A 26,083-nucleotide genomic window follows, 5' to 3' on the forward strand; every position below is an offset into this window, starting at 1 on the left:
TCAGTGTTGACACACTTGTTTTAATATATATATACAATATACACAGAGTCACATACCAGTGTGACAAATACCCCTTCTTCAATCAGGAGAGAGCTCTACCACACCTGGAGCACCTGGAGCTGCTCCAGAAAGCCTAGGTATGGCAGTCTTCATACATGACACCCACCAGGGGGCACTTTCATCAAATAAGAGGGAAGGGGCAAAGTGCACCCAGGTGGAGGCAGGCTGCGGCCTCAGGCAGGTCCAGAGCTCTGCTGCACCCTCTTCATCAGCTCCTCATCCTGCATAGACAACTCCGTCAGCTTCTTGCCCATCCGCTCGTGGATGTCCAGGTACTTGGAGACACACCGGTCCAGGCACACAGACTCGCCCTTGGACAGCTCTGCTTCCTTGTAGTGGGGGGGCACACACTTCCGGTGGCAGGCACTGGTCATTCTGCAGAGAAACAAGGTCATGTCGTTAGCATCCTGTGGTACCCCAGGAACCTTCAACCACTCCTGCCTTGCTATACTCATTTCAGCTCCCCCAAGAAAGCAGAATAAATCCATGTTCTGTATCTAGACCAGCTAGGAATGTTCTTGAGCTCAGGCACACTGACAAATAGGATCCTTCTGTTGAAACTTAGTGTGCTAGGCATTATGCTAAGAGCTTTCGTGGATTGGTCTCGAACCCTTACAATAACCTGATGGAGTAGGCACAATCACAATACACAGTATAGAGTTAAAGACAGTCTTACTGCAAAGCTTACATTTTCAAATCACTCAAATGTATATGCCCCAAGATAAAAAACCAATGAACGACTCAAGAGAGCTTCCACTGATAAAATTGTACTCTAGTGATACTCACTAGATGCTATGTTGAAAATGAAATATATGACAGATGCTGGTGGCTCACACCTGTAATCCTAGCTACTCAGGAGGCTTAAATCTGAGGATCATGATTCAAAGCCAGCCTGGGCAGGAAAGTCTGAGATTCTGTCTCCAATTAACCACCAAAAAACCAGAAGTGGTGCTGTGGCTCAAAGTGAAAGAGTGCTAGGAGCAAAAAGAGCTGAGGGACAGTGCCCCAGGTCTAGTGTTCAAGCCCCATGACTAACAGAAATAGAAAAAAGGAAATGAACTATACAATTTGTGAGTGGAAATGGAGGGGGCAAAACTGGAAGCAAAAAAAGGGTGACATTGTCCAAAAAGAGATGTATTCATTCATTACCTAACTTATGTAACTGTAACCCCTCTACATATCACCTTTATAATAACAATAAAAATTAAAGCGGGCCAGGAATATGGCCTAGTGGCAAGAGTGTTTGCCTCATATACATGAAGCAAGCCCCAGGTTCGATTTCTCAGCCCCACATATATAGAAAAGGCCAGAAGTGGCGCTGTGGCTCAAGGTGGCAGAGTGCTATCCTTGAACAAAAAGAAGCCAGGGACAGTGCTCAGGCACTGAGTCCATGCCCCAGGACTGGCACCAAAATAAATAAATAAAACATAGCAGATAATTGACCATTTCCTAGGTGTTGGGCTGGATGCGAAGGGCCTTTGTATTTAATATTTATAATGTCTCTGAGAGGTAGATATTATTGGCCTATCTATGTTATTTTACAGCTACTTAGTGCCAGTACTGGGGCTTGAACTCAGGGCACTGTCCCTTAGCTTTTTCACTGCAGGCTGGTACTCTGTCTCTTGAGCAATATGTCCAATTTTTAGGTGGTTAACTGGAGATCAGAATCTCACAGACTTTCTTGCCTGGCTGGCATTAAACCTCAATCCTCAGATCTCAGCCTCCTGAGTAGCTTCAATTACAGTTGTGAGCCACCAATGCCTGGCCAATTTGATTAGCTTGAGGATTACAAAAAACAATGCGCCACTGGGTGCCAGTAGTTCATGCCTGTAGTCCTAGCTACTCAGGAGGCTGAGATCTGAGGATAGCAGTTCAAAACCAGCCTGGGCAAGAAAGTCTATGAGACTCTCACCTTCACTTTACCAAAAAATCTGGAAGTGGAGGTGTGGCTCAAGTGACAGAATGCTAGCCTTGAGCAAAAAAGTAGCTTAGGGACAGAGCCCAGGCATGAGTTCAAGCCCCAGGACTTGTGCCAGGAAAGAAAGAAAAAAAGACATGTTAAACCTAGTCAGGTGTGGTGGTGCAGTTGGGAGGCTGTGACAGGAGAATTATGAACGTAATGCAAAACTAGGGTACACAGCCAAACCCTATGTATCCATCTACCTACCAAAGAACACCCACCCAAGATCTGCCTCCCCACCAAAAAAGAAGTTAACTAATAAATTGACTACTTTTCAAAAGGCAAATAACTCAATTGTTCTTGGAAACCCATCAGGGCCTGGATCGAGGTTCTCTTTTCAGTGGACTCCTTCAGGTCAGTTTCATCTCCAACTAAACCTCCCACAATGTTAAATCAGCACCCACCACGCGGTTGTGGGTGGGGAAGAGCCCAGGCATAGGCCTTCACTGGGGCTAGCACGTTAGAATCGCCCACCTCCGTCTTTGGTAAGGGCTACCAAGGCTAATTTTCCAAGACTGGATATTTCGGAGTGACTCCCGGTTACCTGTTGTACATGTCGGCCATCATCTCCACCTCCAGCTCCGCTGCCAACTGTTGGGCCCTCAGCGGATCCATCTCGGCCCAGCAGGTAGAAGGCAACTTTCAGATCTTCTAGTCCTAGGAGCAGACGTCAACTTCTAAGCCCACCCATTCGGTTCACCTTCTAACCAAAGGATTAGGGGGTGTCGATCAATCACAAGAGCGTGAGATCCAGCAAAGGCGGACGGGCTTCGAAGCGCTCAACCACCCCTCCTGGTTATCTGAAAACGGGCCCCTCAAGCAGCCAAAGACGTAGCCCCAAGGTCATTCAAAACGTCACAGGGGCGGGGCGCTGGAAACCGAGTCTCTGAGCCCCGACGCCCCAATGCCTCTACTAGAGCATTCTCCCAAAATTAAAAACTAAAAATAATAAGAAGAAGAAAAAACCAAGAGGCCGAGGCAGAACGCTCATAGATGCGGGCTGCAACCTCTGGGAGTTCGATCCCGCGCTAAACCGAGGCGCTAGGGATCCGGCCTACCGGCAGAACCTCCGAAACAGTGATTCTATCACCGGGGTCACCTTGTGGCTAGAAACCACGGCTTACTTACCACGGCCAAAGGCGGCTCACGTTTCCACCCCCCCAAAAAAACCCGCCAACTTCGGGGGGAAGGCGGGAGTGGGATGAAAAAGGAAAGGAGGAGGGATAAAAAGTTGCAGACAGCCCAGTTCAGACCACAGCGAAGGCACGTGGGTCACTTCCGGGGAGGAAGTCCCGCCTCTTCCTTAACCCGGAAGGAAATACCAACAGGGCGCTCTGGGAAATCGGTTACCATCGAGAGGGGAAGGCGGCTTCCAAATGCTAGAGGGGGCCTCCCCCCCATCCCCTCACTACCGCGTTACCATGGAGACCTGGCCGGAGGCGCCGGCAGAATGCCTCCGATCTGATTGGCTTTCGGAGCTCTCGGGTTGCCATGGAGACCCGTAGTGTTTACTTGAGGTCGCGAGCGGAGGCCGGAAGCTCCGCGGGCCGGGAGTGGAGAAGGCGTGCGGAGCCATGCCTGCGACCCCCGCCAGGGTTAGGGGAGATGGGCGCGTGGAGAAGACTTATATGGGGTGCCTTCCACTCAGCTTCGGCCCGGCGCTCCGAGCCATAAATGGGAGTGACTTCCAAAATGGGAATAGGAACAATTGCTTCCAAAGTAGGAATGGCTTCGGCCCCCACTGGAGCCGGCCCAGGGCCTGTGGGGGAGGGAGGAGGAGAGTACGGGTGAGCGCTTTGGCCCTCAGGCCGCTCTCAAGAAAGAAAAAAACTTCCAAACTCCTGATATTTTTTAAAAATTTTTTTATTCAACTAAATTTGATTTTTTTTCCTCCACATAAAAGTTTCGCAGCAAACCAAATACACAAGATGTAAACAAATGACAAGAATACACTTCCCGCTGGAGAAGGTAAGCTGGTTATCGGGTTATATGTATACTTTTGTAATTGTTCACACTAGTCCTGATTGGGGAGCAGGAGGAAGGGAAGGTAATGGGAATTGGACTGAGGGCTGGCACCTTTTTTTTTCCCCCACATGCTAAGCCTATATATGCTAAGCCATGCACCTACTGCTACAGTCCTGGTTTTAAACATCAGACCTGGTTTTTACTGCCTGAAGGACTCAACTTTGATTCCTTAAAGGCGGCTGGGAATTAAACTCAGTTATAGCATGCAATAAGGAGACAAAACACAGGAATCTCAAGCTTTATTTTATTTTACTTTTGTGATGTTGGGGATCAAATCCAAGGACTCGCACAAGCACTGTACCACCGAGCTACACCCTCAGCTCTATAAAAATTACATTGTATACACACACACACACACACACACACACACACAAACACATTCAAACAGCCAAGTTAAGGGATCCGCCTGGGTGCCTATCAACAGATAAATGGATAAAGAAAATCTGGTGGCGCAAGCCTATAATCCTAGCTACTCAGGAGGCTGAGATCTGAGGATTGCAGGTCCAAAGGCAGCTGGGCCAGAAAGTCGGTGAGATTCTTTTTTTTTTGGCCAGTCCTGGGCCTTGGACTCAGGGCCTGAGCACTGTCCCTGGCTTCCTTTTGCTCAAGGCTAGCACTCTGCCACTTGAGCCACAGCGCCACTTCTGGCCATTTTCTGTATATGTGGTGCTGGGGAATCGAACCCAGGGCCTCATGTATAAGAGGCAAGCTCTCTTGCCACTAGGCCATATCCCCAGCCCCGGTGAGATTCTTATCTCCAATAAACTAACTACTCAAAAGAGCGCAAGTAGCATTGTGGTTCTAGTGGTAGGGTGGCTGCCAGCCTTGCGCTCAGAGAGGCTCAGCGACAGAGCTCAGTTCAAGCCCCAGGACTGGCAAAAAAATAATAACAAAATAAAATCAGACAACAACTAAAGACCCTTTTAAGCTGAGTCGCTTGTGCCTGTAATCCTAGCTACTCAGAAGGCTGACATCTGAGGATTGCTGTTCATAGCCAGCCCAGGCAAGAAAGTCACTGAGACTTGTATCTCCAATTAACCACCAGAAAACTGCAAATGGTGCTGTGGTAGAGTGCTAGACTTGAGGGAAAAAGCTAAGGGACAGTGCCCAGGCCCTGAATTCAAGCCCCAAAATTGAAAGGAAAAAAAAAAAGCAAAACCTCATGGAATTGTGTATTGTTTTCTATTTTATGTCTGATTCTTTAGTTCAAAGATTTTATCCATAAGGTTATATGTATGCTATTAGTGAGATTTGGTGTTTTGCTTTTTGGGTTGTTTTTTTGTTTTTGTTTTTTGCAGTGCTAGGGATCAAATCCAGGGCATCACACATGCTAAGGTAAATGCTGTACCACTGAGCGATACCTCAGCCTATATTTCTTCTTTTTGATTTTTGTCTAGTGTTTGACTGTATGGCTGTACCACATTCATTATCCAGTCCCCTGTTGGTGGACATTTGGGTGTTTTCTAGTTTTGAGTTGTTACAAATAATGCTACTATAATAATTACTTATGGATTTTTCAAGTAGGAAGGTGCTAGAATTGAACTTAGTGCCTCAAACATGCTACACATGCAGTCTTGATCACTGAACTACAACACCAGATATTTTAGTGAACACATCTTTCCTTGTTTTTTTGCTGTTGAAAAATGTAATCAACATATTAGGAAACATTTAGAAATTTCATGAAAGGAGAGGGATTCTCTTTAAAAAGAATCTGCCTCTTAAATTGGATATTTGCTGGGTATTACAAAAAGTTACTCACTGGGGGCTGGGGATATGGCCAAGTGGCAAGAGTGCTTGCCTCGTATACATGAGGCCCTGGGTTCAATTCCCCAGCACCACATATACAGAAAATGGCCAGAAGTGGCACTGTGGCTCAAGTGGCAGAGTGCTAGCCTTGAGCAAAAATAAGCCGGGGACAGTGCTCAGGCCCTGAGTCCAAGCCCCAGGACTGGCCAAAAAAAAAAAAAAAAAAGTTACTCACTGATTTCAACCTTCTTACAATAAACTATGCACATGGAGAAGAGATTAGTGGTTACCTGGGGTTAGAGTTGATAGAGGAAGACAAGTGTATCATGGGGGAAATCTTTGTGGTAATGGCATGCTATCCTCCTGATTGTGGAGGGGTAACCATAGCTACTGTAACCCTAGCTACTTATGAGGCCCATACTGGGAAAACTGGGTAGAGTCAAGCCCAGGCCAAAAGTTCATACGTCCCCATCTAAAAAGCTGGACATGGTGGGATGTACCTGTTATCCCAGCTGTGTAGGAAGTGTAAACAGGAGGACTACAATCCAAGGCATAAATGTGAAAAACAACTAAAGCAAAAAGAACTGGTTCAACGGGCTGGGAATAGGGCCTAGTGGTGGGATGCTTGCCTCCTATACATGAAGTCCCAGGCTCCATTCCTCAGCACCTCATATGTAGAAAAAGCCAGAAGTGGTTCTGTGGCTCAAGTGGTAGAGTGCTAGCCTTGAGCAGAAAGAAGCCAGGGACAGTGCTCCGGCCCCAAGTTCAAACCCCAGGACTGGCAAAAAACGAAAACAAAAAACAAAACAGGTTCAAGTGGTACAAATGCAGGTAGAAGGCTTTGAGTTCAAACCTCTTTTGTATAAAAGAATGGAAAAATAAATGAAGAAAAACATATGTGTATTTCTATAATCACCCAGATCAAGATATAAAGTACTTTTAACAGCAGCCCTCCACCCCCGTTTCCCTCACTCAACCCAAGGATAATCATTTTAGATGATGTCAGTGTTATCATTATTTATCATGAGATCTTGTCTTTCTCCTATACTTATATAGCTGAGCACTTGAGGTCATACAAGTAGAAATATCCAGTTGTCCTCACTGGATTTTTTCTCGTAACAAAAAGGTGATGAATTGTGGCTTGTGTCTGAAATCCTAATTACTTGGTTATAGGCCAACCCCGGGGGGTAGGGGTGAGGGGGGGAATGTTAGCAAGACATCTCAACAAAAAATCTGAATGGTGATAGGTGTCACTGCCACCCAGCTATATAGGTAGATGAAAGTAGGTGGATTGTAGTCTAGGCTGACTACAGCAAAAAATGCAAAACTATACCTAAAAACAGAAAAGGAAAAAAAAAAGGAAAATGTGAGGCTCTGAGTTCAGTACAGCTTAGCTAGCTTTAGTTTGGGGTGGGGTGGGAGGGGTTTGCTGGATAAAGTCTTATATGTGCTAGGCTAGACAAGTGCTCTAATACCGAGCTCTGTCCCTAGCCTAGGCCTTGGTCTTTTGAAACAGGGTCATGCTATAATGCTAGGCTATCCTCAAACTGTCCTCCTATTGGTGCATCCTGAGTGCTGGCACTTGAGGCGTGTGCCACCATGCCCAGGTAACTCTGGCTTTTGTAGATACTGTGGGACTCCTCACAAGTCACCCAGATTGCTGATCTTAATGTCCCATGCCTTGGCCCCTCTTCCCCACCTTGCGGAGGGAAACTGTGGCTTTGTCACACCCCATGGGCCAGTATTATTCTCCTGTGTGGGACCCCAGCTCCAAAGGAAAGGCAGGGTTGTCACCCAGACTTTCCTCATTGTGGGCACAGAATACAAAGACAGCTGTCTCCCTGGACTGCCTGGATTTAGGCATAGAAATGAACAAATATTCCATTAGCTTGAAGAGATAACTAGCCCTGCCTCTTGTTCCCTGCCCTTGCCCCTCTGCTGCTGAGAATCTGAGCCAAGCCACATCTTGTACCTAGATTGCTGCCCACACTTCCCCAGCTGACTGTCCTCATGATTTCCAATGGCTTCCAGTCCCAGAGCAAAACCCAGAGCCCTCTCTGGAAAGGAAACTTGACATGAAGGCAGTTGTTAACCATTAATTAAGTTCTTTGACCTTAGTCTCTGAACCTGGGTACGCAAAGTGATCTCTTTCAGATCATACCAGGCATGGGTCCTAAATTCCTATCCTATAATTTTACAGGTGCATTAGAGAATTCAACCTTTATCAAGGGCTCCATAGGATCCAGGCAATTTGCAAGGCTCTAAGCGTACAGCCAGGATCTGGGAGATCCCTGGTCCCCAGAGAGGTCTAATAAGAGAGATTAGGAAGAAAATGGAAAAGATGCTGTTAGGTTCTAAGCATTATGAACAATATAGAAGAAACTGAATTGGGGGAGAGAAATTGGAAGTCACAAAAGACCTCTTCCAAAGAATGAAATTTAATCCAAGTCTGGAAAATTGAGAAAGAGCCAGTCTGGCAGAGATGCAAAAGGAAAAGCCAGTCCTGGGTCTGGAAAGAGATCAATGTATTTAAGGAACAGAAGGCCGGGGCTGGGGGGGGGGGTGGGGGGAGGGTGTGTGTGTGATTGAGTGGTAGGGGCTGGAGAAAGTCCACAAGCTTTATAAATGATCCCAGGATCCCCTGCCCACATTCTTCAATGCTACCGTCCTTAAATTGTCAGGCACATTGTGAAAGTAAAGACTTGTTTTGGTTTATCCTGAGCAAAATTTCAGTTTGGCATAAAACATGTGTCCAAAGCCACTTGTGTGCCAATTATTTCCATTCAAAACAGAACCCAGGCGTTACACATTTTCTGCTCTTAAGGCCAACAATCCATTGGCCCACTTGATCTCTGTCCCTCTGCCCCTCCCCCTTCCCCTCTGAGTCCTGAGAGCCCCCCTGTGTTAGCAGCTGCCCCCACTCACCCCCTCCTTAGCCCACCCTTGAGCAGCTGCTTTGTCTGAGGAAACAGTGCAAGGATTGGGTAAAGGAACCTGAGGGGTAAGGGAACATGAGAGGTCTCGCCCGGGCCCTGGATGGGCAGGGGTGGCCAGAGGGCTGTCCACTCTATTCCAAGTAGACAGTGCAGATGCTTTTTAGGGTCCCCTGGGCCCGAGCACCTTGGGGAAGAAGGTGATCACACAACTGATGCTGCTAGGGTCAAGTGTGGAGAGACGCAGTGTGATTGAAAGGTACCACCTGTCAGATCTTCAGGGGGAAACCTGAGCCGCCCAGTCTGGGGAAAAGTGTTGTACCAACAGGGCAGTAAACAATGCTCTTCAGACAGCCCAAGCCTCTGGGAGTGGGGGTAGGGGAGGGTGGAAGTGGGGAGAGGCGGGACGATGAGCTGGGGGCTAGAAGACACTAGGAGCTTAAAGGCAGCCTGGAGCAAGGCAGCTCAGCTAGAGGAAAGCCTGTCCCCAAGCCCACAGGCAGAGGACCCACAGGTAGGAGAAGCCCCACTCCCCTTTCTAAGTGTCCCCTTCATTTGCCACACTCTGCTGCCACCCTCCACGCACCCTGGAGCTTCCAAGGAGAGCCCTCTCATTTTAAGAAATCCCTGCTCCTTCCTATTCTCTCCATCACTTCTGTAAAACTCTTTAGATGTGTGGGCACATGGGCTCATTCCTGAGGAGCTGGGGAACCTTGACTTCCCAGCATAGCCTGCAGGTGGCCACCCCAGAAAAGGACCTCTCAAAGTACAGTAGTAGAGACCTTTGCAGGTCTTTTGGAGCCACTGAGAGTGACCTCTCCAAAGGATGAGGCTCTGGCTGGCATGGGGGACTGTGGAGGCCTCAGAACCACTGGACCCTGCATTGGGTGGCAGAGGGCAAGCATCGCCCACACTTCTTGAGGGCATGAGTGGGGGGGGGGGGCTGGGCTGCTTTCCTCCTGGTCCATTGGACACAATAAGGATGATATGGGAACTTCCTGAGAAAGTGGAGAGCAAGATGGGAAAGAGGGTGGAGACATCTTTTTCCAGAGGGGCTTAGTGTGTGTTTAGGGATGTGTCCACATGCAGGGAGGAACCCCTCCCCACTACTGACGTGTCCCCTCCTTTACACTGGGGCCTTGGAAAGAGCACTGGGCTGAAAACCCAGTGGAAGCAATATCTTTAGAGTTTATTCAGACTAACAAGAGACCCCTGTTGTAGGTATGGTTTAGCCATTTGTCTGTCCCACGATCCTGAGCCCCAAGTTTCTAATCTGTTCATTGGGGCCGATGGCACCTGTGCTGAAAGACCAGCATTCAGAACAGCGCAGGCAAAGCAGGGAACTGCAGTGTGAGCTCTAAACTGCTGTTGAATTGCGAGAACTGAGGGGCGGTGGGTGTTACCCCAGTTTCTCAGCATTCTGAGCTTTTTCCACTCCTTGTTTATTTATGACAAGCCTGGAGGGGGAACGCTGAGGTGATGACAGGGTAGCTGATTGGGGGGGGGGGTGCTGTGTGTGTGCACCCCTGCGCTTCCTCTCCTCTAACCTAAGTGTGATGGTAGATAGAGGGAGAGATGATTAGATCACTCAGCTATGTCTTAGCCAAACACTGCCTTACTTGGAGACATGAGAAGGTCTTGTTTCCATCTTACTGACATTCTGTTCTCTCTACTTTGTCTCACCAGTAAGTGCCCTGGAGAGCAGCAGATCAGGACCTCACCCTGGCACGGGGCTGGGCTCAGCCAACCTGTGCCACCTGAGCTGGGGTGTGCCTTAAACTCCCTCCCAGTACTTCCTGTAGGTTGATTTCCTCGGTCCTCCACCATCCCATAGGAGTGGGACCTGTTTGTATCTCCAGAAATTAAAAACACAGAGGAGGTAGCGTGTCCAAGGTCACACAATTAGTAACAGAGGAAGCTGGGATCCCTCACAGGAAGACTCAGCCATCAATGATGGTCACCCCTTTTCCCGTCCACCTTTCACCCAGGAGAGAACAGGTTGCAGCTCAGGCTGGCCCACCTTCACTACACTCCCATTGATGGTGGTGCTGCACAAGGGTGCAGTACCTGTGCTTCAGGGAACAAATGAGACAGTAAGGCAAGAAGAGAGCAAAAGTAGCCAGGTACTGGGTGGCTCACACCTGGAATCCTAGCTACTGAGGAGACAGAGATCCAAGGATCCTGGTTCAGAGCCAGCTGTGGTGGGAAAATCTGTGAGACTCTTGTCTCCAGTTAACCACCAAAACTCTGGAAGTGGAGAAGTGGCTCACATGATAGAGTGCTAGCTCTGAGTACCCCAGGATCCACACACATACATACATATGTACATACATACATACATACATACAAAACAAAGGTCCATGGCCAAATTGGTTTGGGGAAAAGTGAATTAAGTGAAATTTAAACCAAATTAAGGGCTGGGAATGTGGCCTAGTGGTGGAGTGCTCGCCTCATATACATGAAGCCCTGTTCGATTCCTCAGCACCACATGTATAGAAAAAGCCAGAAGTGGCGCTGTGGCTCAAGTGGCAGAGTGCTAGCCTTGAGCAAAAAGAAGCCAGGGACAGTGCTCAGGCCCTGAGTTCAAGCCCCAGGACTGGCAAAAAAAATAAATAAATAAACCAAATTACATTTTCTTCATGACATGGAATCTGAAATCTATTTGTGTGCTAATGAAGCACTTTGTGTCTCTAAGAAGATGGAAAGCGGGCTTTTTTTTTATAGTTTGCACATCTTTTTTTGGGGCGGGGGGTTGAGGTGATTACTAGGGCTTGAACTCTGGATCTAGGCACTGTCCTTTAGCTTTTTCCACTTTTGGTTGTTAATTGTAGGAAGAGTCTCATGGACTTTCCTGCCTAGGCTAGCTTCAAACTGGGATCCTCAGACCTCAGCCTCCCAAGTAGCTAGGATTATAGGTGTGGGCCACCCATACCAGCCTGCTTCCTAGAAGCCAAGAACACCAAATCCAGGGACCCCAGGACACTGGTCCGTGTGCATAAAAACCTGAGTGGGTGACAGAGCAGAGCTCTGTCCTTCGTCTGCCAGTCTTGCTGCCTCCCATGCCCTGTCCCAGTTACTCAAGTGTCCTGGGTGCCACCACCAAGAACCAGTACTGCCAAGGGCTGGAGGTATTTTTAGCCAATGACAGTAGTGTCCACTTTTCTTACTCTCTGAGTCATGCCTGGAGCCCTATTTGGGGGTTGTTTGCTTTGTAACTAGACTGCCCCCCCCAAAAGAGCAAGGGGATAAAGGAGCTGGCACCATGACCCTATTAGTGCAGATCCTGTATTAAATAGGAAGTAATTAACTAGGAAGTCCCAGATTATACTGCTGTTCCACCCACACCCAGGGGCACCCAGAGAGGCAGCTGGGCAGAAGCAGGGAGAATGTGATTCTGTTCTAGCAAAGCAAACTCTTCCTTGCAACCACTCCCTCCCCCCCCCTTTTTTTCTAGAACCATAGGTTGGCAGAGATTCAGAGACCAGCTAGGGTCCCAAATTTTAGATGTTTTTTTGTTTGTTTATACCACTTTTGTGATTTAACTACATCAGTAATTGAACTCTTAACTTGGTAAATGCCTTCTTTTGAATTTATTCTAAATTCAATTCTTTTTACTTTAGTTGTTGTTTCCAGTGTTGAGGACTGAACTCAAGGCCTTGCACTTACAAAGTAAGTGCTCTTCCACTGAGCTAAATCCCTATCCCCTCAATAATTATTTTTTGCCTTTTCTGGTACTGGGGGTTTAAACCTAGGATGTTACACATGCTAGGCAAGTGCTTTGCCATTGAGCTACATCCCAGCCCCACTCAATAATTGTCTCTAAGACACATGTATATCACTATTGGAAACAGGTGCTCAAAATCACTTACCAGAATAGTAAGTCACTGTTAAAATGCATACAATGGAAACACATTCTGTCTAGATTCTTGCCTGTCTTGGGTTCTAGGGGACAAGCAGCCATCTTTCCATAGGCCTACCAGGATGCTGCGATCCAGCTGTGACCACCGCACTGGCTTAATCAAAAATAGGTAAAAACCGTTGCAAAGGCATTACATGGGGAGCTGGGAAAGCATCCCAGCGGCAGAGTGCCTGCTTAGTATGTGTGAAGCCCTGTGTTCCATCCTAGACATCAAAATAGTAGTAGTGATAGTAATGGTGGTAGTAGGAGTAGTAGGAAAAAAGGCATTGTGTTTTTCAGTGGTCTTTAAAGCCAGTGCTATAACCCTACAGAGGGAGCATTAGACGAACACCATCCAAATCAAATTAACATAGCCCAACCGCCCCAACTTTGGGAAAGTAGCACTTTAACACCCCCCACCCCTCCACCCCCTGTCTAAAGGGTCACCATAGAACCCCAGGTATCCTGACTCCAAGGCTGGAGCTCTCTCAGAGGGTGAGGACCTCGCCCCCTCACCAGGTTCACCTGTCTTCTCTTTCCAGAAATGGATCCGAAGGAAGGGAAGCCCTCTGGGGATGAGACTACTGTCTCCCCAACTGCAGAGGACCCTGAGACACCAGGAAGTAGTGTGTCCACAGAGGAAGAGACCAAAGGCACAGCTGGGATGAAAGCCAAAGAGGGGCCTCCAGAAGGGGCAGAAACGCAGGAAAAAGCACCAGCTGAGGATGGCATCTCAGCAGAATTCCACGGGGAGGCTGATGGGTTACCTGAAGTCAAGGTCGAGGTGGAATCCCAGAAGGAGAATGGTGGGAAAGAAGCCCAATCTGAGCTTGTAAAGGAGGATGATGGAAAGGAAGAGAGCACAGCGGCTTCTCAAGAGATGACTGGCAGGAAAGAGGAGACTGAACCTGAATCCAAGGAGGCTAAGGAAAATGAGCAGGCCGCAGTGGTCTCTCAGAAGCAGAAGGCTGATGAAAACGAGGCCAAGCCCCAATCTATGGAGAAAGCTGATGTGAATGACAGAGACAAGCGTGAACACACGAAGGCTGTTGGGGAGGAGGCCACAGACAAAGGGGCCAAACCCGAATCTCAGAAGCAGGATGACGTGAAAGATGAGGCCAAGGCCGAACCCCCAGAGGCTGATGGGAAAGAGGATACAGAAAGTGATGTAAAGGAGTTGGTGGTGAGTGAGACAGAAAAAGAGATTCTGGAATATTCTGATCCTCGAGAAGCAAGCCCTCCCAGTGTTATTCTCTTGTTGTGTGTTGGTTTTTCCATCCTGTGACAAAATAGCTGAGCAAATCAACTTAAAGGAGAGGTTTATTAGGGCTACAGTTTGGAAGGTTTCAGTCCGTGGCCAGCTGTTGCCAACGCTTTTAGGCCTGTGGCCAGGCAGAATCATCATGGCGGAAGGGCATGTTGGAGGAGAGCTACTCATGGTGAAACAGAGAAATAGGAAGAAGCCAGGGACAAGATTTACCCATCAAAGGCACTTACCAACTAAGGCTCCACCTCCCAATAGCCTGTTTAGCTATGAATTCATCAATGGATTAGTCCATTCGTCCATGGCACTTTCACAGCCAACAATACCATGACCTGGGGACCAACCCTTCCACATACAAGCTTTTATGGGGAACACTTCAAAGCATAACACCTCAGGAAAAAGTCCAGTCTTCTTCCCATTGACATCAAGAGGTGGTGCCACTGGGGATAGAGCACGGCAGCTCCAGGCTGCCTTCCAGAACTTTCTGATGCCCTCATGTGGCCATGAACCCACACAGACCTGTTCATTTCAGGAGCCAGGAGGCCCCACTGAAGAGCAGGAGGAAGATACGGAGAAGGAGTCAGAGGAAGGAGCAGTAGCGACTCCCAGCTCTCCAGAGGAGTGGCCCGAGAGCCCCACCGAGGAGGGCCACAGCCTTAGCCCAGGTGAGTGAGAGCCCAAGAGCCCTTGACCCTGGGCGAGGAAGACAGAAAGGGCACATGACGGATAGCTCCAGCTTCCCTTCTCCCTGTTCCTTTCCTTCAGACGGAGTGGGTCCGGACTCCACAGCTTCCGGAGAGACCAGTCCTTCAGCCAGGTATTGCCATGCTCTGGGGCTCCAGCTCCACCCTGTCCCCACACATCCTACTCCCTCTCCCTTCAGAGTCCACCATCGACTTGGTCTGGGCCTCCCCAGCCCCAGGTCTCAAGATATCCCAGGATTCTTAGCACTCCACCTTCTATCCCAGGGCACAACTCAAGAAACCAAAGCAGTCAGTGAGGGAAGCATGGGGGAATACCTGGTCCATCTCCCACTCCAGCCGGGGTCTTCCTCAGCATCCCTGAATTGTCTCCATAGTGCCTGCTAGGGTCGTCCATACAGTACCATCAGAAAGCCAGAGTTTGGCCAGCAGCGAGCGCAGTGCGACCTCAGCCCATCACTCAGCATGCTCTGATCTGTAGAGTGGTCAGAGGAATTGTATCTAGCTCACAGGGTTACTGGGAGGCTCAACTTGCATAGTGAGTATGCAGCCCTGTAGGGTAGCACCTGGACCACGCCATGTGCTGGATGACCATCACAGTTCAGTCATTACACCAAGCTGAAAGCCACTCCTTGTCCTGTTCTCAGGACACTAGTGTGTGTTCACCGAGCATTCACACACATGTGTAGCAAGCACACCAGGAGCTCTACACCCACATGCTCCAGGCCTTACAGTGGCCTTGCCAGGTACACAGCCTTGTCCACATTTTACAGACAAGGACAGCTGAGGCTTAGAGACATGATGTAGCAGGGTGAGCTTAATCATACAACAAATAAGAGCAAAGCCAGGGTCCCGACTCAGGTCAGCCCTCAAGCGTGCCCTCACCAGACCACATGCTCCCCCAAGTTAAACGGAGCCTCAGCTCCTCGTACCAGGCACAGTGAAAAAAGAAATGCCACAATTGCAGGTGCCCCTGTGGCCTCGCCCAGTTACCCCATCGCCCCCTCCCTGCATCCTGTGAGGGTGATCCCAGCCCCTCTCAACCTTCTGTCTCTGTGTAGTGAGTCTTCACCCGGTGATGTGTCTCAGAGTCCCACAGAGGGCCCTCCGTCTGAGGAGAAGAAGAAGGAGAGAGCACCAGAGCGCAGGGTGTCTGCTCCAGTGCGGCCCCGGGGGCCTCGTGCACAGAACCGCAAAGCCATCATGGACAAGTTTGGCGGGTAGGATACGAGTGAGGAGAGCTGGGCTTTCCCTGGGGTACAGGGAGAGAGGCCAGAGGGCCACTGACTGACATCTGTGGACAGCCCGCTCCCCCGTGGGGTCCTCTGTGGTTCCCAGCTTCTCTAGTCTGACCTGTGTACCCCTCTTCACAGGGCAGCCTCAGGCCCCACTGCCTTGTTCCGGAACACTAAGGCGGCAGGGGCAGCCATTGGCGGGGTCAAGAACATGCTCTTGGAGTGGTGCCGAGCCATGACGAGAAACTACGAGGTGGGCACAGGGCAGGGACACCTAAGTAGTGCAGCGGACCCTTCCCAATGGGCAGATCTCAAAAACAGTGAGGGTGGGAGAGGCAAAGTCCAGGCTCTCTGGCCCAGGTTCACCCAGGCTTCTTCCCTCCCTGCATACCGCAGCACGTGGACATCCAGAACTTCTCCTCCAGCTGGAGCAGCGGCATGGCCTTCTGCGCCCTCATCCACAAGTTCTTCCCTGACGCCTTCGACTACGCAGCACTGGACCCCACAAAGCGCAGGCACAACTTCACCCTGGCCTTCTCCACCGCAGAGTAAGCGAGCCTTTGCCACATGACGGCTGAGCCTGCTGGGCGCCCTGGCTGCCCAAGATGGGGGCTGGGGGCACAGGAATCGGACAGTGGGTTGCAGTTATTATGTATCCAACAAGTAGTGTGTCTTATGGTGTGGTATGTGTGAGAGAGAGTGAGGAGTACTGAGGACTGGACCAGGACCTCGTGCATGGTGAGTAAGTGCTCTACTGGCCCTAGCAAAGATTTTTTTTTTTTAATATGATCACAGGTTCTGTGGGTTCCACTGTAAGTTAAACAGACCAAAAAAAAGAAATTCCTGCTTACTCATGAGTCACACCATAAATGGAGAGATGAGTTATAAGTAGACACATAAAGGTGAGATACAAGGCCAGGTGGTGATATGTACTGTAAAGAAAACTTAGACTGGCACTGGTGGCTCATGCCTATAATCCTAGCTACTCAGGAGGCCAAGATCTGAAAATCAGTGTTTGGAGCCAACTCTGGTAGACAAATTTGAGAGACCAGGAAAAAAACCAGAAGTGGAGACATGGCTCAAGTGGTAAATCACCAGCCATGAGCAGAAAAGCTGAGTAAGAGCTATGTTACCATATGACAATAAATGGTAGTACAGTTGTTAGGACATCACTATTCACTTTGCACCCTGGAGAGAAGTTATTGCCAAGGCTCATACAGCCACATGTCAGGAATGGCATCACAGCAGGAGAAAGGGCAAAACGAGGAAGAGTGAGGCCCAGGGAAGGAACCCAAGCAAAGAGGTAGTATCAGTACTGGATGTGGCAACACACATGTATAATCCAAGCATTTAGAGTCTAAGGCTGAAGGATCTAGACTTCCAACAGAGGGACTCTTGGTGGTAGCCAGCACAGCGACACTGTCACCACAGCCAGCCTGAGCCTGGGGCCTCCAGCTCTACCCACCAGGAGCTCAGAACAAGAACACCAGTGCTCTCCAGCATGGAGAACAGGCAGAGGCTCGGAGCCGCCTGGTGGAGACAGGGCTGAGCCATGAGGAGGCTAGGGCATGTCCTCCTGGGAGTCCAAGCCTGCTTGAGAGCTTGTTCCCAGTCTGTAGGACACAGGCCACTGTCCTGCCGCTGCCTGGCCTCTGGTTCCAGCCAGCTAGAGCCAAAGAAAGGTGAATGACTAACTAGAGGACGCCCCCTAGCTTGGCAGGGGGCATCAGGCAGTAAAGGGAGAGGAGGCAGAGAGGACATGTAGAGGTGGAGGGTAGAGAATCGAGGCTGAGTAGCTCTTCTAGAAGCTTCTCATCATAGGATTTGGTGGGGAGGTTATAAAGAGAAAAGGTTCTCAACCCAGAGCTACCACACCCAGATGTCTAGTTGTGCCTTGTCCTCTGATTCCCATGGAATCCTAGAATGAGAGGGAGGGAATGGCTAAGGCGACAGTCCCAGTGGGTGCCATCAGCCACACTGCCTAGTGACCTTTCTACCACCCGAGCCCCATGGAAGTGAAGACCTTGCCTCTCTGGGCTGCTCTAGGCTCTTGCTCTTCCAGTCCCATTCTTTGAAACCCTCCAGGCTTGGATTCTGGCCCAGCTGTCTCAGCCCCACGAGCAGATTTCCACTGGGCCCCTTGGTCCTCCTACTGCCAACACCCCTGGCTAGCTTTGGCAGCCTGGGACTGCTGAGACCCAGCCTCCCAGCAAGATGCCAGAGGCAATGGATAGGCCCGGGGCTGCACTCACTTTGACCTTAGGCTCCATTCCTCTTCTGCATGTTGAGACTATCCAGAAGAGAATAACTTCATAAAGCCCCTGACACGGGACTAAGGCCCCCCGGGCAGTGAGCTCTGCCTGCTGGGGCTCTGCAAAGCCTGGAGTTATCTAATGGCCTCAGAGGACAGCAGAGAGTTAGAAAAGAAGACTTGCTGACTTCTATGCAACTCCTCAAACACAGCAAGCAGTCCTGCCCCAGGGCCTTTGCTGGCTCCCTGGGTCTGGAATCCTTTCCTCAGATGTACACATAGGATGTTCTGTCTTTAAAGAGGCCTGCAGCACCCAATTAAAAAGTGCCAGTAGGACATTAGAGCTAGCCACCCACTGCCCAACACAGGGACACACCCCATGGCCCTGCCTGTCCCCATAGCGCCTCTGCCTCTCACCATCTGATGCGCCATGTACTTCAGTTGTTTGATCTCTCTCCATCTCCTGCCACAATAATGCTGGTGTTGTGAGCAGCAGGACATGTTGGCTTTTTCCACTGCTGAATTCTCACAGCCAGGGCTGGTCCTGAAACTTAGGACCTAAGTGCTGTCCCTGACCTTTTATGCTCAATGCTAGCACTTTACCACTTGAGCCACAGCTTAACTTACAGATTTTTGGAGATGAGAGTCTCACAGAGTTTCCTACCCTAGCTGGCATCACACCACAACCCTCCGATCTCAGCCTCCTGAGCGGCTAGGATTACAGATGTGAGCCACCATTGGCTAGGCTCCTTTTTTTTCCTACTGCCTAGCAGTAGGTCAGAAGTTCCAGAGGGCAAAGTGTGTGTGTGCATGCGCACAGGAGGGAGAAATTTTATAGAACCAAGACCTGTTCCCATGATTCCTATGATGCCATAGGAGGCCATAAAAATCTGGCTTTGGAGTCATACAGAACTGGACTGAGTCTTAACCCTGCCAGGGCCTTGTTTATCTCATCTGTCCAATGGGATGGTTGGCCGGGTGATCTTCCTGCTCCAACATACAGGACTCCATGGTCTTCACCCATGCTGGGCTGTCCCCATTCACTTCGTTGGCTTCCCCATCCTTCACTTTTGACCCTCTGCTCCCCATCCCACCGCACCCCTCAGGAAACTAGCCGACTGTGCCCAGCTGCTGGAAGTGGATGACATGGTAAGGCTGGCGGTGCCTGACTCCAAGTGTGTCTACACCTACATCCAGGAGCTGTACCGTAGCCTTGTGCAGAAAGGGCTGGTGAAGACCAAGAAGAAGTGAGCTGACAGGCCTGGGGGTGGAGGCGGACAGAGCCTGCAGAGCCGTGGCCCTGGGGCGGGCTTCTGGGGTGCTGCAGGTGCGGGTTTGGGGCGGGGGTAGCACCAGCCTCAGTGGCATTAAAAGTAGTTTTGTAAACTCTGTGTCACCATGCAGTGCTGTCCCCACCTGATCAGTAGATGGTAGCCTACATTTCAACCATGTGCTCACACTCCATCACACTTCCTCTGGTGGGAGGACCCCAGGACGAGGCAGGAGTGAAAAGAGTCTTAGGGGGCCTGAGTGAGGTGCTTCGCCTTTTTTTTTTTTTTTTTTTTTTTTTTTTTTTTTGGTGCTGGGCCTGAGGCTTGAACTTTGGGCCTGGACACTGTCCCTGAGCTTTTTCACTCAAGGTTACTAGCACTGTGTCACTTGAGCCACAGCTCCACTTTTGGGTGGTTAATTGGAGGTAAGAGTCTCATGAATTTTCCTGGCCTGGCAGCTTTGGGCTTCGAACTGACTGAACTGGGATTCTCAGATCTGAGCCTCCTGGGTAACTGATGGGATTACAGGCATGAGTCACCAGTGTCTAATTCTGCCCTACTTTTTGTCTCTGTAAAGCAGTTTTCCAAGGGCTTCCAGTAGCTCCCAGAACATTCTGTCCAGTTCAGTGAACTCCCTCCAAGTCTGGCTGTAGTTTGGCTTGTTTTTCTCATTCTCTTGCCCATCATGGTAAAGCCCTGGGCTGGTTCTAATGTCCTACTAAAGATCCAGCCTAGCTTTATCTGCCACTTTATCTGGTGGTTGATAAAAGCAGTTCATGATAAACAACAAATAGACAACCAAAACCAAGTCAAGCTGTGGAGAACTTTGCCTTGGGCATTCACTCAGTACCTCATCTGTAAAGTGGGGGTGTTACCTGTGGGGGGCCTCACCAAGGGCCATCTGCCCATAGAAGATCTAGCCTTCTGATAGGCCTAGAATGTCCTGAAAGTCAAAGTCATTCATTTTGTTAGCTGGCAGCAGAGTCCCCAGCCCATCATCCACAGAGACTCGGAATTCATCTGTGGCTTTCAAGAGCAGACAAATGCATGAAACCCTGGCCCCAGGACCAGAAGCCAGAGGGCACAGCAGGGCCCCAGGACTGGCACTCTTCTGAGTCAGAGTCTTCTTGCAATCCGTGTGAGAAAGAAAAGGTTTAGCACTGGGTGTGTGCATGCCTGTGAGTTTGCATGGTTTCCATGCATCCTGCCTCCTGTCCACATCCCCCCTCTTCTGTTTCTGGACCCTAGTAGGGGGAGGGAGATTCTGGTTTTTTTCCAAGTTGGCCTAGAAGGTAGCATGGCTGGCCTGTTCCTCTACAAACTAAACTCCTGTGGCTGTGGGAGTGGGCAGGGCACACCTGTGGTCAGGTGACCTAGGGAAGGAGCATTCGCTACACGCTGGCCCCAGTCCACACGGAATGTCATATCCATCCCCCAGGCAGAGGCAGCAGGACAGGTAGGCTCAGGACCAGAATCAGGATGGCCGGTTCTCTCCAAATTGGAGGGTGAACTCCTCAGCCTTCCTCCGGAACAGCTCGGGGTTCTGGGCTAGCAGGTCAGCGAGTTCTATCCGCACAGGCTCCCTCAGATCTGGATTGTTCACCAGCACGTTGAGAGTCTCCAAGACTGGGGACAGAGGACAGAAAGCAGGACATCAGGACAAAGGAAGCAGGGTTGGGGGGCTCCCCATTCCCATCTGCCTGGACCCTCACACTCTTCGGGGAACCTCCAGAGATATTCATACCATTCCTGGGATGACTCTTATGACCAAATCAGGGCCTCGTGCTGAGACCCAGAAGCTCAGCTCCTTATATCAAGAGTTTTGAAACAACTGTCTTCATGCTTCCGAGAAGCTTCTGGTCCTTGAACTTGCTCCACTTGCTTCCTTGGCTAGTAGTGCTCTACTACGTGAGCAGTGTTTCTGGCCTGGCTTTCTTTTGTCCTGGGGCTTGAACTCAGGGTCTGGGCACTGTCCCTGAGCTTTTCTTGCTCAAGGCTAGCACCCTACCACTTGACCCACTTGTGGCTTTTTTTGGTGCTTAATTGGAGATAGTCTCACAGACTTTCCTTCCCCCGACTGGCTTCAATCCACAATCCTCAGATCTCAGCCTCCAGGGTAGCTAGGATTATAGGCTTGAGCCATGGGCACCCAGCCCAGCTTTTTGATGGTTATTTTGGAGATGGTTATTTTGGATACTCATAAACTTTCCTGCCTAGGCTGGCTTTGAACCATAATCCTGAGTAGCCAGGGTTATAGTCATGAGCCATTGGCAGCAGGCAGCTTACAAGTGGGTTTTTCGGGCCTTACCTCCACTTCTACAAGAACCAGTATAGTTTTCTGTGGCATATTAGGATTGTTAATAGCCTTTTCTTTTTTTGGACACAAGGCCTCAGTATAAATCTCAGGCTGACCTTGAACCCATGATACTCCAGGTTAGCCTCCTGAGGGCCAAAGCCAAGCGCTGCCCCTGAACAGCTGTGTAACACTGAGCAACCACTTCATCACCTCTGTGTCCCTGTCTCTTCAACACTGGAGCTGTCCCTCTTCTCCCAGGCTCTTCCCGCTGCAGCCATGCTGCTACCTGCCTGCCTCAGGAAAGCCTGCCTTTTTCTGTCACATCTGTCCAGATACAGGGACAGAGGCAGGAGCAGGCCGCCCATCTGGGAGCTCAGGGAGCATCACTTCTACACACCAGGAGGTTCAATGGAGACTCACATTTAATCTCCTCTCTGTTAGGCTTTTCTAAATGAAAATAAGCCACTAGCCCCACTCCCCTCCAGTAGCCCCAGCAAGTGTCTGTCCCTGCTCTGGGCAAGGCCTGGCTCCACCTTGGCAGATCTTCTTGTAAGGGTTCCAGTTGGCAGCGCTGATGAGAGGCAGGCAAACCTGCCCATTCTCGTCCACGTTGGGGTGGTAGATCTTGGTGGTGAACTTGATCGTGGGGGGCTTCAAAGGATACTCTCTGGGGAAGTCAATGCGCAGACGGAAGGCCCTGAGGTGGTAGGGAGGTTGGTCCTGGTAGGAGAGAGACATGGTTAAGCTCTGTCCTGAGGCACAGCATTGGGTAGCAAGGCAGGGATTAGTGGAAGAGTTAAGAGTTGTTGGACTAGATGAGCTCTTAGGGTCATCTCGGCCCTAACATCTTTCTGAAATTATAGAACAGGAGGACAGACTATCTGGTTTTGTTCTGGTGGGTATATATGAATAATGGAGTATTAGCCTTTAAAAAAGAACGAAATTGGGGCTGGGAATGTGGATTAGCAGTAGAGTGCTTGCCTAGTATGCACGAAGCCCAGGGTTCGATTCCTCAGAACCACATACACAGAAAAAGCCAGAATTGGTGTGTGGCTCAAGTGGTAGAGCGCTAGCCTTGAGCAAAATGAAGCCAGGGACAATGCTCAGGCCCTGAGTCCAAGCCCCAAGGCTGGAAAAAAAAAAAAAAAGGAAGAAAGAAATGAACCAGATCCTGGTGCCTATGGGAGCACATCACTCTACCTATGGTAGCACAGCACTGTGCCTATGCGAGCACATCACCATGCCTGCTTTCTTCACCACCAACCTCCAGTGAAAGGGACTCTAAAACACAGAAATTCTTGCCTAGTTCCCAAGTCTCCCCAAGCCACCATCCCCAGGGACACTCACGGGCAGGAGGAGTGCATGCCACACTAGGACATTGGCGTCATCACTGGACAGGTGTTGCAGATACGGGGGAAGCGCCTCCTGAAGGTCCTCCAGCTCCTGTAGGGGACACAGTAAACGGTGACAGGATGCATGCTGGGGAATGAGAGCAGAGGGCCTCCACAGAGGGTGCACACAGCGAGATGGACTCTTCAGAGTGGATAGAAGTCCACCTTGCAGAGAAGCAAAGAGGCACTGAGGTGAAGGACCCAGAAAGGACAAGGTGGGTACAGGGGTCCCATAGAAGGTTCACAGTGATTACAGGAAAAGGGGTCCATGGGCAAGAGCATTTGAGAAAAGTTAAACTAATCAGCTGTCTTCACCGCAGGACTTCCCAGGGAGGTTTGTGGTATTCATTCATTCACTTCCTTTCTTTATTCATTCAGTGTTAGGGATGGAACCCAGCAAAGTAGGCAAGCTCACTACTCCTGAGCTTCCTCCTTAGCCCTCCCGGGGCCTTCATTATGCTATGGTGCCTCGTGATGCTCCAAGATGTGAGCCCACCACATGCAGTGTGGCTTAAATGTAAATGACCATCAGAGCACCAGTGGCTCATGCCTGCAATCCTAGCGACTCAGGTGAGATCTGAGAATCTCAGTTCAAGAACAATCTGGGCAGCAAAGTCCCTGAGACTCTTTTTAACTAGCCTGCAAAAAGCCAGCAGTGGAGCTGTGACTCAAGTGGTAGAGCACCAGCTTTGAAAAAAAAAAGGGGGGGGGGAAGCACTAAGGAACAGCACTGAGGCCCTGAATTTAAGCCCCAGAATAGACACAAGCAAAAAAAAAAAAAATTCTGCCCCTAAATGCCAAATTAATAAGGTGAAGGAACTTTTATGTAAACAAAGGCAGAAAGTTTCCCAACTCTCTTGGCAGTTGCATTTGGGGAGGGGTCCTTCATCACTGTGGACCACCGGAACTTTCTTCCCCTTCCCCAACATATAAACACTCCACACCGCCTCTGTCTCCCAGCCTGTATTCTAACTCTGCTCACATCGGCAACTCTATGGGCTTCTGCCCCTCACCCATGAACCCAGCTGTTTCCACCACCCTAAGCTAGTGGTGTCTGCTACTAGAAGTCCTGGTTTCAGTATGGTGGTGACTCTGGCAAGAATGAAGCCCAGGGCTGAAAGATGTTTCTTCTTCAAGTTCTGCCAAAACTTTCCCAATGCCTGGGGGTGTAGAAACAGAAGCTGAGATGGAGCTCTTTCCCAAGGCCAAGTCACCTGACCTAGAGAAAGGAAACCGAAAGAGGCTGAGCTCACATCCCAGCTGCACCACGCCTGGACAGCAAAGTTATTCTCTTCTAGCCTCCATTTCCTTACCTGTAAAATAGGAGATACTTATCTCACCGAGTTGCTGTGAGAACTGGAAGAAATAACTCATAAATTGTTTGACACTTTAAAGGTGCCAGAACAATGGTTGCCAGTCTCACCTCTTGCTCACAAGGTGGGAAAGACCTGCCCAGTTTGGCACCAGCCTCCAGATTTCAGTTCTGGGCTGAGCAGCTGGGGACATCTCAGCTCCATCCCACTTCCTTTTCAGGGGCAAATAACAGCATTGTCACACACACACACACACACACACACACACACACACACACACACACACACCCCATTCTGCAGAATCAGGAAACACCAATGGGACTCAAAGCCCAGTGGGGGGAAGAGGGGTGCCAGCTCCACTTCAGGATTTCCCCCTTCCCCAATCTATCTCTGATTCTAACAACTAACACCCACACATTCATTGTCTTCCAAACAACCCGGGTTTACCCAATCTCTGGGGGCAAATGGCCACCTCCATCTTTCCAGATTTTATTTCAAATCCTGTCCTCAGTAGGAATGAAAGCCCAACCAGGACTTCCATTTTTGTTTCTTTATCGCTGCCCCCCACCCCTCCCACCTCCTGGCACAGGGCCACCATAAAGTGAGCATTCATTTCAACATCGACAAGGATGCAAGTCACCTACTCCAGGAAGCCTTCCAGACCTGCCCTACACAGTTTCTAAAACAAAACCAACAAAGAAGATTACTCCCCACCCCCATACACATATCTTAGCCCCCCTTCTTCTGGAAGTGGGGGAGGCTCTCGAAATGTTGGTAACAAATTTTGGGGTGGTCCATAGGCTATTCCAAGATAATGACCCTGTCCTTGGATCTCGGTACATAACCCCCCATCCGATGGAGCTGGCGACACCGAGTCAACACCAGAGAACCAGACTTCCCGCTCCTGTCACCCCAAATTTCGGGCAAAAGTGAAACAAACTAGTTTTGGGGAGACTGGGATCATTCTTGCCCCCAGCATAGCAGAGGGGGACTGCTGACATTCTCACTCTATGCCTTCTCTCTCCCTGCCCGTCCCAAACGCCAGCTCGGGAGCTCCCCCTCCCCAGAGGACAGGGCAGGGGTGCCCAGACAGCTGTGGAAGAGGTACCCCAAGAAAGGAGGTCGCGCAGTACGTGGTTACCTTCGCCACTCGCTTGCAGGCCGACATCACGGACGGAAGGAGGACAGGCACCAGCGACCACCTAAGGCCCCTGCTACCACTCCGGGCCGCGCCCCGTGACCACACCCCTCGCTCCCCTCCCACTCTGCGCAGCGGTACCGACACGCCCACGCTGGGCGCCTGACTCTGGGCCCCGCCCCGTGACCACGCCTCCTCGCGCCCCGCCCACTGCGCTGCACCTGCGCGGAACCCAGCAGCCTGGCGGAGCCGGGGAGGCCTGGACGCGGAGTTTCAGGCCCTGGGGCCTTGCACTCTTTGCCGGGGGGTGGCTGGGCCTTGGAGGGCCGGATCCCTACAGTCCTCTGGAGGGAGGGGGGGCGGGGGCCTCCGTGCCCCGGGCTGGGGTCTGCACGTCCGAGCTCAGTTCCCGCGGGTAGCCCCGCTGGGCGCTCTCCAGTCTCTGTCATTGCCGGGATGCTTGCAGTGCGCGCGCAGCTCCGGGACCCCTCCATCCATCGGAGCGGGCCCTCCTCCAGCCAAATGCCCACACCCCCTGGGCTGGTCCCCAGCCGATGACCCAGCCTACAATCGAGCGTGGTGGGGCGGTGGTGGCCACAGG

The 26,083-nt window shown here is 50.4% G+C and overlaps 3 protein-coding genes across 8 annotated transcripts; 1 reads left to right on the top strand and 2 right to left on the bottom strand.

Moving 5' to 3' along the window:
* On the bottom strand, positions 1 to 3,304 carry Timm10 (translocase of inner mitochondrial membrane 10). The gene is made up of 3 exons (XM_048359889.1): positions 3,149 to 3,304; positions 2,565 to 2,677; positions 1 to 435 (listed from the first exon to the last, which is right to left on the bottom strand). Exons 2-3 carry the CDS (start codon positions 2,633 to 2,635, stop codon positions 234 to 236), a joined length of 273 nt encoding a protein of 90 aa, XP_048215846.1. The 5' UTR covers positions 2,636 to 2,677; positions 3,149 to 3,304; the 3' UTR covers positions 1 to 233.
* A 491-nt stretch (positions 3,305 to 3,795) lies between these two features.
* Positions 3,796 to 19,487, top strand: Smtnl1 (smoothelin like 1). Of its 5 annotated transcripts, none has more exons than XM_048360456.1 (8): positions 3,796 to 3,988; positions 13,165 to 13,805; positions 14,419 to 14,551; positions 14,652 to 14,703; positions 15,649 to 15,807; positions 15,961 to 16,075; positions 16,219 to 16,370; positions 19,180 to 19,487. In XM_048360456.1, the coding sequence occupies exons 2-8, from the start codon at positions 13,167 to 13,169 to the stop codon at positions 19,322 to 19,324; spliced, it is 1,395 nt and encodes a 464-aa protein (XP_048216413.1). In that variant the 5' UTR covers positions 3,796 to 3,988; positions 13,165 to 13,166; the 3' UTR covers positions 19,325 to 19,487. The 5 variants fall into 5 exon arrangements, with proteins under 5 accessions (XP_048216413.1, XP_048216418.1, XP_048216414.1 ...); XM_048360461.1 differs by having other exon boundaries at positions 13,165 to 13,802; XM_048360457.1 differs by lacking the exon at positions 3,796 to 3,988 and adding an exon at positions 9,180 to 9,238.
* A 525-nt stretch (positions 19,488 to 20,012) lies between these two features.
* Positions 20,013 to 25,573, bottom strand: Ube2l6 (ubiquitin conjugating enzyme E2 L6). Of its 2 annotated transcripts, XR_007213003.1 has the most exons (5): positions 25,486 to 25,573; positions 22,988 to 23,083; positions 22,174 to 22,360; positions 20,740 to 20,970; positions 20,434 to 20,444 (listed from the first exon to the last, which is right to left on the bottom strand). XR_007213003.1 is itself a non-coding variant. In XM_048360462.1 (4 exons), the coding sequence occupies exons 1-4, from the start codon at positions 25,510 to 25,512 to the stop codon at positions 20,819 to 20,821; spliced, it is 462 nt and encodes a 153-aa protein (XP_048216419.1). In that variant the 5' UTR covers positions 25,513 to 25,573; the 3' UTR covers positions 20,013 to 20,818. The 2 variants fall into 2 exon arrangements, 1 of the variants encoding a protein (XP_048216419.1); XM_048360462.1 differs by having other exon boundaries at positions 20,013 to 20,970.
* Between the last annotated feature and the right edge of the window lie 510 nt (positions 25,574 to 26,083).

This window comes from Perognathus longimembris, chromosome 13 (genome assembly GCF_023159225.1).
Source record: "Perognathus longimembris pacificus isolate PPM17 chromosome 13, ASM2315922v1, whole genome shotgun sequence".
Classification (NCBI taxonomy): Eukaryota; Metazoa; Chordata; class Mammalia; order Rodentia; family Heteromyidae; genus Perognathus; species Perognathus longimembris.

What these genes read in the sequence shown, in the direction of transcription:
- Timm10 (XM_048359889.1), bottom strand. Translation starts at nt 2,635, where the DNA reads ATGGATCCGCTGAGGGCCCAACAGTTGGCAGCGGAGCTGGAGGTGGAG. An exon ending in ATGGCCGACATGTACAACAG is followed by an intron (nt 436 to 2,564) that starts GTAACCGGGAGT and finishes GTTTCTCTGCAG; the next exon opens with AATGACCAGTGCCTGCCACC.
- Smtnl1 (XM_048360456.1), top strand. Translation starts at nt 13,167, where the DNA reads ATGGATCCGAAGGAAGGGAAGCCCTCTGGGGATGAGACTACTGTCTCC. An exon ending in GTGATGTAAAGGAGTTGGTG is followed by an intron (nt 13,806 to 14,418) that starts GTGAGTGAGACA and finishes TGTTCATTTCAG; the next exon opens with GAGCCAGGAGGCCCCACTGA. An exon ending in CTGGCCTTCTCCACCGCAGA is followed by an intron (nt 16,371 to 19,179) that starts GTAAGCGAGCCT and finishes CGCACCCCTCAG; the next exon opens with GAAACTAGCCGACTGTGCCC.
- Ube2l6 (XM_048360462.1), bottom strand. Translation starts at nt 25,512, where the DNA reads ATGTCGGCCTGCAAGCGAGTGGCGAAG. An exon ending in GGCATGCACTCCTCCTGCCC is followed by an intron (nt 22,361 to 22,987) that starts GTGAGTGTCCCT and finishes CTCTCCTACCAG; the next exon opens with GACCAACCTCCCTACCACCT. An exon ending in TTACAAGAAGATCTGCCAAG is followed by an intron (nt 20,971 to 22,173) that starts GTGGAGCCAGGC and finishes CTCTGTCCCCAG; the next exon opens with TCTTGGAGACTCTCAACGTG.